General features: G+C 45.2%; 1 protein-coding gene across 10 annotated transcripts in view; it reads right to left on the minus strand.

The window, feature by feature from the left end:
- The window catches only part of RAB11FIP3 (RAB11 family interacting protein 3), a 79,636-nt gene extending 69,679 nt beyond the window's left edge, over positions 1 to 9,957 (minus strand). For 5 of the 10 annotated variants that reach the window (XM_027118017.1, XM_027118015.1, XM_027118016.1 and 2 more), the window contains exon 1: positions 8,981 to 9,869. In XM_027118017.1, the coding sequence (XP_026973818.1) occupies positions 8,981 to 9,547 (567 nt within the window). In that variant the 5' untranslated portion in view covers positions 9,548 to 9,869. Of the gene's footprint in view, positions 1 to 8,980 lie in introns of all 10 variants that reach the window. The other 5 variants (XM_027118008.1, XM_027118012.1, XM_027118011.1 and 2 more) reach the window with 1 other exon arrangement.
- Between the last annotated feature and the right edge of the window lie 130 nt (positions 9,958 to 10,087).

A 10,087-nucleotide genomic window follows, 5' to 3' on the forward strand; every position in this document is an offset into this window, starting at 1 on the left:
CTAATACAGAGCCAGCCATCAACTCTGGCAGAGCCAGGAGGCCAGCCATCCTCTGATCAGATCTCTCCCGCAACTCACACCTTCGAACCATCCTCATCTGTTTGTCAAGTGAGAAAAATATTCTCACTGGTTGAAGTTTTTAAAGTTACTTTAGTAGGCTTTCAAAGGAAATGCTAATCTCTCTAATCAGTGTAAATTTTTATTTACTTTTATTGTGGCTCAAGTAATCTATGAGTAAAATTAAAATTACCATTTAAAAAAATGTTTTTTGGCTGTGTTGGGTCTTCGTTGCTGCACGCAGGCTTTCTCTAGTTGCGGGGAGTGGGGGCTTCTCTTGTTGCAGAGCACAGGCTTTAATTAAGCACGCAGGCTTTGGTAGTTGTGGCATTCGGGCTCTAGAGCGCAGGCTCAGTAGTTGTGGCGCACGGGCCTAGCTGCTCCACGGCATGTGGGATCTTCCTGGACCAGGGATCGAACCCATGTCCCCTGCATTGGCAGACGGACTCCTATCCACCGCACCACCAGGGAAGCCCAAAATTACCAATTAACTTGTCAAATATATAAACAACAAGGTCCTACTGCATGGCACAGGGAACTATATTCAATATCCTGTGACAAACCATAATTGAAAAGAATATGAAAAGGAATATAAATATATATACAAAACTGAGTCACTTCGCTGTACAGAAGAAATTAACACATTGTTAATCAACTATACTTCAATAAAAAATTTTAATTAAAAAATTCAAAATTAAAAAATTAAAATATATATGATTAATCAGTTCACTGGCAGGAAGCTTAATCTAAACAAAAAGGTTTATAAAACATCCTTGGATTGCTAGTGACAGTAAAATGCTAAGCCACTGTTCTGTTTACTGACCCAGTGATTTATGGCAATAAAGGCCTTTAGAGTCCTGAACAATGCCTCTGGTCCAAACACATAAACCACCTGCCAACAGACTCAGCCAACAGGTGCTACCACATCATTCATAACCGGAATTTTAGGCTTTAAGCTGGTTAAACTCGCTTAAAGAAAAATCAGAGTAAAGTATGTGAAATAAAAAAGAACAATGGATCATCAAAGCCTCTGACATCCACACCATGGATGAGGTGAGGTTGGGTGAGGTCCCAACACCATGGAGCCCTAGCTCAAAACAGGGATATGAACAGGCAAGCTCACTTCTGACTACAGCAGGACTATTTACCTGTGGGCACAGAAGGCTCTAAAACTTTTGTAAATGCTTTTAAAAATTATCCAACAAAAGAAAAAGCAAAGTAGGTCATTTAACAAACTAGAATTACAGGAGTTATATATCCTTAAATCCTTCTGAAGACATGGGTCTTTAAAAAATAGCTGGGACTTCAAGAAAATAGCTAAAAATACCTGGGATTTTAGAAATCCCAAATAACAGACATACAGACACTGTATGCAAAAGGACTTAATATGCATCATGACACTACTTCAAGTAATTTACAGCTAATAATACTAAAATGTTATTGGCTCTCTGGTTTGTGTCATATTTAGAGCAGCCATCCAGGACACCCTGCCCACAATATGTCCCTGCTGAAAGGGGGCAGCACCCATTCCAGGCTTGCTGCTCTCAGCCCAAGGTTCAGCTTGCCCAGCAAGAGGTTTACAGACAAGGAGCCGGGACAGCTGATCCATCAGCACAGACAGGACACTGGCTCAACATTAGCTCTGGTTTTGAAACTTACGAAAAACACACCACCACAAGACTGTAACCAGAGTAATACCAACTTGCCAAAACAAGTATTAAATATTTAGACAGAAAAAACAAAATGCACCTACTGAAAAAATTTCTTTTTCTCCCTAACCATGATACTGAATTCATTTATACTAATCGACTAATCTCAAAAGCTTTTGAAACTTCCAATGCAATCAGTGCCATTCTTTTCACCAGGAAGTTCTTACTTACTTACGTTAGATGCTGATGAAAGCTAAATGCCAACCTTCAAAAATTACAGGCATTTTCTCATACGCATTTCTCCAAATATCAATAAAAATTAAAGGGCTTCCCTAGTGGTGCAGTGTTTGGGAGTCCGCCTGCCAATGCAGGGGACTCAGGTTCGAGCCCTGGTCTGGGAAGATCCCATGTGCTGTGGAGCAACTGGGTCCGTGAGCCACAACTACTGAGTCTGCGTGCCACAACTACTGAGTCTGCGCTCTCGAGCCCCTGAGACACAGCTACTGAGGCCCGCGCGCCTAGAGCCCGTGCTCCGTGTCAAGAGAAGCCACAGCAACGAGAGGCCTGCACGCCACAACGGGGAGTGGCCCCTGCTCGCCACAACTAGAGAAAGCCCACGCGCAGCAACGAAGACCCAACTTAGCCAAAAATAAATAAATAAATTTTAAAAATAAATTTTTAAAATTAAAATTCCATCTTCAATAAGCATCTGAACATGCTAATTCAACGTTCTATGCAGTTTTTAAGTTTACTAGAAAATCTGAGTTTCTTTAGATGTATTTTGTATATTGAACTAAAACCTTAACAGAGTCGAAGTAAAACATGTAAATATTTTGTCTTTCGGGTTTATTTACATTTTTTATTTCTAAAGATGACAATGAAATTTTTTACTAGATTCCTTTTTATACTGTTTGAAATTTATGGTATATGTACAGGCACTACTTTTCAAAATAATTAAAATGAGTAACATAATAAAAATTTGGCCAATACTTCAAATAAAACCACCCCATTTCCACCACACGCACCCACACAACGAAAAATAATTTTTTAAAATGCATTTATTTATTTTATTTATTTTTGGCTGCACTGGGTCTTCGTTGCTGCGTGCGGGCTTTCTCTAGTTGCGGCAAGCGGGGGCTACTCTTCGTTGTGGTGCACAGGCTTCTCATTGCAGTGGCCTCCCTTGTTGCGGAGTGTGGGCTCTAGGCACACAAGCTTCAGTAGTTGCAGCACATGGGCTTCAGTAGTTGTAGCACGCAGGCTCAGTAGTTGTGGCTCACGGGCCCTAGAGCACAGGCTCAGTAGTTGTGGCGCACGGGCCTAGTTGCTCCGCAGCATGTGGGATCTTCCCAGACCAGGGCTTGAACCCGTGTCCCCCGCACTGGCAGGCAGATTTGTAACCACTTATGCCACCAGGGAAGCCCCGAAAAATAATTTTTAATACTTCCTTCAAGACTTTTATTTTCACATGGATAACTTTTACCCAGTTAAAATCGTGGTATACATACAATGAATTTATATACGACTATTCACTTATATCAGAAGTGATAATCTAGGCTACACTGGAGACGTTGCAGTTATCATAAAAGTACTTTCAATGGCCACCTAAACAGTCTTCAGTGGGTGCCTAACCCTTTTGTCTGATATTTTTATTATAATTAATGTTTAGACCCTGTGCCCAGAATTTAAACGAAACAAGTGTTTGAAAAGGAAGCAACCCCTAACTTGGTGCCCTTTACAATGTGATCTGTGTAGTCCACATGGAATTTAATTCTTCCTAAATGTTAGATCCTACACTGGAATAATCCCACATGACTCTGAATCTCCCTGAGGACAAGTAAGCCTTAGGCTTCCATTAAAGTACAGCTGGCCCTCCGTATCTGTGGGTTCCACATCCACAGATTCAACCAAGGATCAAAAACATTTTGGGGGCTGGGGCTGGGGGGACTTCCCTGGTGGTCCAGGGAAGTTAAATTAATGCCCCACACTTCCACTGCAGGGGGTATGGGTTCAACCCCTGGTCGGGGACCTAAGATCCCACATGCTGTGCAGAGTGGCCAAAAAAATTGGGGGAAAGAAATTCCAGAAAGTTCCAAAAAGCAAAACTTGAACTTGCCACCTGCTGTCAACTATTTACCTAACATTCACACTGTATTTACAACTGTTTATACAGCATTTACATTGTATTAAATATTATTAGTAAAACAGATGATTTAAAGCATATAGGAGGAAAAAATGATAAAACCAAAAAAGTCAACAGAACATTGTAAATCAACAATATTTCAATAAAAAATATTATAGAACAAAAAATAATAAAGTATATGGGAGGATGTATATAGGTTATATGCAAATATCACACCATTATGTATAAGCAACTAGAGCATCCATGGATTTTGGTATCCAAGGGGGCTAAGTCCTGAAACCAATCCTACCCTCCATACAGAGGGACGAATGTATACATCTGAGATCTTCAATTTTAAAAAACAGGTCAAAAAGCAGGTTCAAAACAACAGACATGGAATTATACCATTTTTGGACAATGAAGCATTATTACATATATTTTAATTTACACATTAAATACTTAAATAGTTATCTCTGGATGGTGGATTATAGGTGATTCTTATTTTTATATTTTGCTTACTGGTGTTACTTCTATTTTTTTAAACAATGAACATCTGGGACTTCCCTGGTGTTCCAACGGCTAAGACTCCGTGCTCCCAATGCAGGGGGCCTGGGTTTGATCCCTGGGCAGGGAACTAGATCCCACATGCCGCAACTAACAGTTCGCATGCTGCAACTAAAGATTCTGCACACTGCAACTAAAAGAACCCATGTGCCGCAACGAAGGTCCCCCATGCCGCAACTAAGACCAGGAAGAGTCAAATAAATAAATAAATAAATAAACATTTAAAAATAATAATAGAAAATAAACAATAAACATCTATAAAAATAATTTAGCTTCTACCCAATACGACCTCAATTGTGTACTTCTATACAGTTATGTGTGTGTGTATACAAAAAAGTCTGGAAGGAAATGCACAAAAATGCTAATGCTGTTTTTCTTGTGATAGTGGGATTATTGGTCATTTTTTGTTTTATATTTTATAACTCTGTATTTTCCAGTTTTTAAAAATAATAAGCATGCGTTACTTTTATACTATGAAAAAGACATTTTTTAAGACACTAACAAAATTGCCTGGGATCCAAGCACAGAAAGGAACGTCATCTGCCTTTTAGCAATTCCTCCGACACACAGACCCAGACACACACACACTACCAGCTCTCACGTGCACCTGCTCCCGCACGCACACTCATTCTCTCTCTCTCTCTCTCTCTCTCTCTCACACACACACACACACACACGCAAACCCAAGACTAGGACAGAAACTGTAAAGGAAACTGAAGCAACTAAAAGGTGTGGCCAAACGTCCCCAGGGAGTTCCAACTGCCCACCAGCAGAGGAATGGAAAGGAATGAAAAGCAGGGAGACCTTCTCTGCATTGACACCTCCTCCAGCAGCCTCCTTTTGCAAGTGCTGAGGAGGATGGACAGGGCCCACAAGGTTACTGAAGGGCATTCATGGCTCCAACGTGCAGGGCTTTCTGGAAAGGACCCGTGACTGTTAAAATGTAAATGCTTAAGTGAGTGCTATACTGTGAAAATAACCTTTACAATTATAATTAATTCCTTTGAAAAATAACACCAAAAGAAATGAATCCTTCTCACAATACTCTCAGAGTTTATTTTACAATTTCTGCTTTATGATAAGTTGGTGATGACTACAAAAGCATCAGTCCTCTCAGTACAAAGGGGTCACGTCAACGAGGAATCTTCATAGACAGTCAAGGCCTTAAAGATAACCTATTGCAACTTCAGAACTAGTGCCTGGGCACATCTGACTATAAATTCCTGGTCAAGAAAATACAACCAGAGAGCTCCGCTGTAGTCTTCTTTCCCCTTTCAATTCCTGCCAACACTGTGTTCTATTACACCACACCTGATCTATCACCAGATGAGGTAATGAGAGCCAAACACACCATGACATTGCTAAAGAAAGAGGGACACAAAAGCCATCTGTATTATGAATGGGAACTACTTCTATTAAAAATTCAGATAATCCACTTAAATAATTTAAAACACTTCCTTCATAAACAGATTACTTAAAAGATACTGAAAGTGCTACCTTTGAAAATTTGACAATAATCAAGATAATTGAGTTGCGATCATCATGGACAGTAATGTGACCAGCCTAAGAGACTCATGAACTCACTATTTTGAAATCTCAAGGTGGAAAGTACAGCAACTTATGGTCTTTATTGCTGTTATCCAGCTTATCCAAACTGTTCCTACAGTTAAAAAAAAATCATAAATGTTTAAAAAAGAATTCTTATCTTTTAGAGATACATACTGAAATATTTATGGGTGAAATGATATGTCAGGTATGTGCTTCAAAAGTAATCTGGGGGTGGGGAGTAGGGAGTTCACAAATGAACCAAGACTTTGGGAAACTGTGCAATGGCTTGGGGGCAGGTAGAGTGTTTCACTAAACTATGCTCTCTACTCTTATGTATGTTCAATACTTTTCATTTTAAAAAATTAAAAATATTTATCATGAGGTATAATTCTTCACTTTTCTCTAAATTATTTCACTATCAAGGAATATTTCTTCTCTTTGCTCCTCTATAATGTATTCTGACATTGGACTTGGAAAAGCAAGACTGAGTCATAATAAAGGCTAGCAAACCTTACACAGACACAAAAATTAACCTTTTGCTACACTGTTAATTATCTGCTTCAAAACAAGAGCTCTCCTCCACCATCCCAGGAAACCTGTGCAAGTCTGGTACTTAGATCACATCCAACACTGCTTCTTCCTGAGAAGTCTGGGACAGCAGACAGAAGAGGCAACGTCACAAGAGATCTCCCTCACTTGCCCATCCCCACCAAATCCTGAGTCATCCTGGCCTTACCCCCAAATTTAAAATTCCACCAGGGGCTACCAGAACAAAGAATGTTGACTCATTTCTACTTTGTATTTAGAAAAAGCTCAGCCCCAAATAACAACCCCAATTTTTTTTTTTTTTCAACCCCAATTTTTTCCCACTGTGATCACTAAGAATGATACAACAAAAGGTGGTTCTCAAATGAAAATGGTTTTATTAAGTCAATAAGATGAAGCTTTATGGGATTATTTAGGGGCGCCAAACCTAGGAAGTTGAGAGCCACCTAAACATTATGAGCCCAGAAGACCTAGGTGTAGTCCCTGTTATTGCATTGACAATCTGTGAGGCCTTGGAAAGTAACTTAACCTTTTTGGGCCTCTAGTTTCTTACCTGTAAAGTGGGATGAATCCCTTCTGCCTCCTACTACCTCAGAGAAAGGTTGATGATCCAGTGAAAACATAAATGAGCCTCATATAAGCTATAAGGCACTCTATTAAGAGTCAGATTATGGTAAAGAAGAACAAATGTGCCACTTTCCTAACATTCTTGATTGGTGTAATGAGGAAGGGAATGTTTGCAGAGAAGACACATCACACTAATGAGAAACAACCAAGGATACCCAAGGTGCTCTCCAGCCGAGGGACAAGAAGGAAAAGCATAAAAAAAACTTAGACCAGGACTTCCCTGGTGGCGCAGTGGTTAAGAATCCACCTGCCAATTCAGGGGACACAGGTTCAATCCCTGGTCCAGGAAGATCCCACACACTGTGGAGCAACTAACCCTGTGCGCCACAACTACTGAACCTGTGCTCTAGAGCCCACGAGCCACAACTGCTGAGCCCACGTGCCACAACTACTGAAACCCACGTGCCTAGAGCCCGTGCTCCCCAACAAGAGAAGCCACCGCAATGAGAAGCATGCACACTGCAACGAAGAGTAGCCCCCGCTCACCACAACTAGAGAAAGCCCGCGTGCAGCAACAAAGACCCAAAGCAGCCAAAAATAAATAAATAAAATATTTTAAAATTTATTAAAAAAATAAATAAATAAAACTTAGACCAGCAATCACAATCCATACTAACCATACAGGAAACTGTCAGTCACGTATCTCTCTCTCTGCCCATTACACTGAGATGGAAGACCTGTCCTGAGCAATGTCTTCAACCCAGAGCTAAACAGGAGCTCACACTGACCTAGACGCCAACATTCAGGATGCCCCACAGGGACATGCCCACGCTGAAAACTCAACAAGGAGCCCTGACTCAGGACGACCCAGTTCTTTACATGACAGCTCAATGGACACTGTGAATACTCAGGGGGCACACAGATCCTTTATAAAGGTTCTTAATGTTATGGCAGACACCCTAAATAGCAGGATGTCAATTTTACCTCTTGGCTTAAACATGCATATGTACCTGAACACCCACTTAACAAATACCCACATGTATGAAAAGTCAATAAAATACAGAAACTAGCAGATCAACCTTTTGTGATTTCCCAGTACTAAGTAAAATATTTAAAAATGAACACCAGTAACCTATTTGATGTCTATTTGGGTTAACAGCAGAACATACACAGCCCTGCTGCTGTCTCCACATAAACTTTCATAAGTGCTGAGATGGAGGAAGACCTGGATCTTGAGGCCCACCTTCTCCCAGAGCAGCCGCAGCCCTGGGAGCTGCACAGGACTCCTGCCATTGCCCTGTGCATTCCCGTCACCTGTCCAGCACCTCACCTGTCCTACAAGAGTGGAGATGGCCCTGATGGAGTTCTGCTCGAGTTTGTATTCACCGCTGTGCTCTTAGGCTCATTCCCGTCCCTCTGGGGTTCATCCCTTTCCCTTCCGCGCAAAAGGTATGGAAATGACCGTTTTTCACGTTCACTGTTTCCCCAACAACGAATCTACCTAAAACATAAGCCAAACACACACAGTAAAGTAACTGCGCTCAAAATAGATTAACATGATCTTAAGCATCCAAGTGCAGCCTGTCCTTTGCAGACCAAAGAAGTGAATTACTTCAGCCAAACCAGACCTGGGCCCTCAGTTGGGGGAACCGCTGGCACTTCTCCATCCACGGGGCACTTTTATTCGGCAGCCTAGGGGCATGTCCCCACGCCAGAAGCATCTCTCAATTTAGGAGAGATAAGCTTGTGTGGCTTGGGATGGCAGGGAAAGAAACTGACTCCCGGGAATAGAACCTCTTTAAAGGGGGAAGAGGTGCTTCAGCGAAATTCAACCAGAGGTGAGAGTAGAAGAACTGAATCAAAAGAGAACGCGTAACCGGCACTCCGCGAACACCGCGCGGGGCCCGTCTGCCACGCTGCGAGTTACCTGTTCTGCCCCATAGACGGTGGCGAACTGGACGAAGTCTTCGATGCGGACGAAGCCGTCCCCATCCCCGTCCAGGGCATCGAATACGGCTCGGAGGCGGGGGCCGTCCTCCGGACACCCCGCGGGCTCGCTCGTTAGGGGGCAGGTCTGGCTAAAGTCCGAGGGCCGGTCCGGGTCCCCGGGACCCAGCTCCAGGGCCGGCTCGCCCACCGCGGGGGACGCGAAGGAAGGAAAGAAGTCGACCTCGCCCCTCAGGTGATGGCTGCGGCTGAAGTCCTGCGCGCGGCCAGACGCGCTGTGCGGGGGGCCGTCACCCTCCTGCTCCGTCATCCAGGAAAAGAGCGGGCCGAGTTCCGGCAGCGGCGGGTCGGGGTCGGAGTCCCGGCTCGAGCGCTGCGGCTGCCGCTCCCGCCCCGGAGCTCGCCCAGCATCCGCGCCGGCCGCGAGGTCCTGCGGGCCGAGCCCAGGGCGCGGGGCGGGGGCGGCGGGCGCTCCGGGCCCACCGGGCTCTGGGTCTGGGCCCGGGCCGCCCGCTGGGGAGGCCGGCCAGCTTGGGTCCATCTTCATGGGCGCGACCCCAGCCGCGGCGCGGGCCCGCGAGGCCAGTGGTGCGGCGGGCGGCGCGGGCGGCAGACAAAGGCGCTCAGGGCGCGGCGGCGGGCGCGGGCATCCCCGCGGCGGCGCGGGCGGGCGCGCGCGGGGCGCCCGGACTGCTCGGGCTGGCGCTCGGGCCCTGCTTCGCCCTCGCCCATCTTCGCGCCGCGCCTCAGCTGTCCTCGGCCCGGCGGCGCGGCGGGCGCGGGCCCATGGCGGCGGCGGGCGGCCGAGGGAAGTCGAAGGGGAGAGCGGGGAGAGGACGCCGAGGAGGGGGACGCCGAGAAGGGGACCCTGAGGAGGAGGAGGAGGAAGAAGACCCTGATGAGGAGGACGACGCGGAGGTGTACGCTGAGGGGGACGCAGCCTAGGCGGACGACGAGAAAGCACCGGAGGTACCGGAGCGCACGCCACCGCCCTCGCCCCGCCCCCCGTTCGGCCTGACGTCATCACGTCGCGCTGCACGCTGGCCCCGCCCCTCGCCGCCTTGTTATAAAGGCAGGCGCCGGCGCG

Source organism: Aethalodelphis obliquidens, unplaced genomic scaffold, assembly GCF_003676395.1.
Source record: "Aethalodelphis obliquidens isolate GAN/ISIS:26980383/991018 unplaced genomic scaffold, ASM367639v1 scaffold18, whole genome shotgun sequence".
Taxonomy (NCBI): Eukaryota; Metazoa; Chordata; class Mammalia; order Artiodactyla; family Delphinidae; genus Aethalodelphis; species Aethalodelphis obliquidens.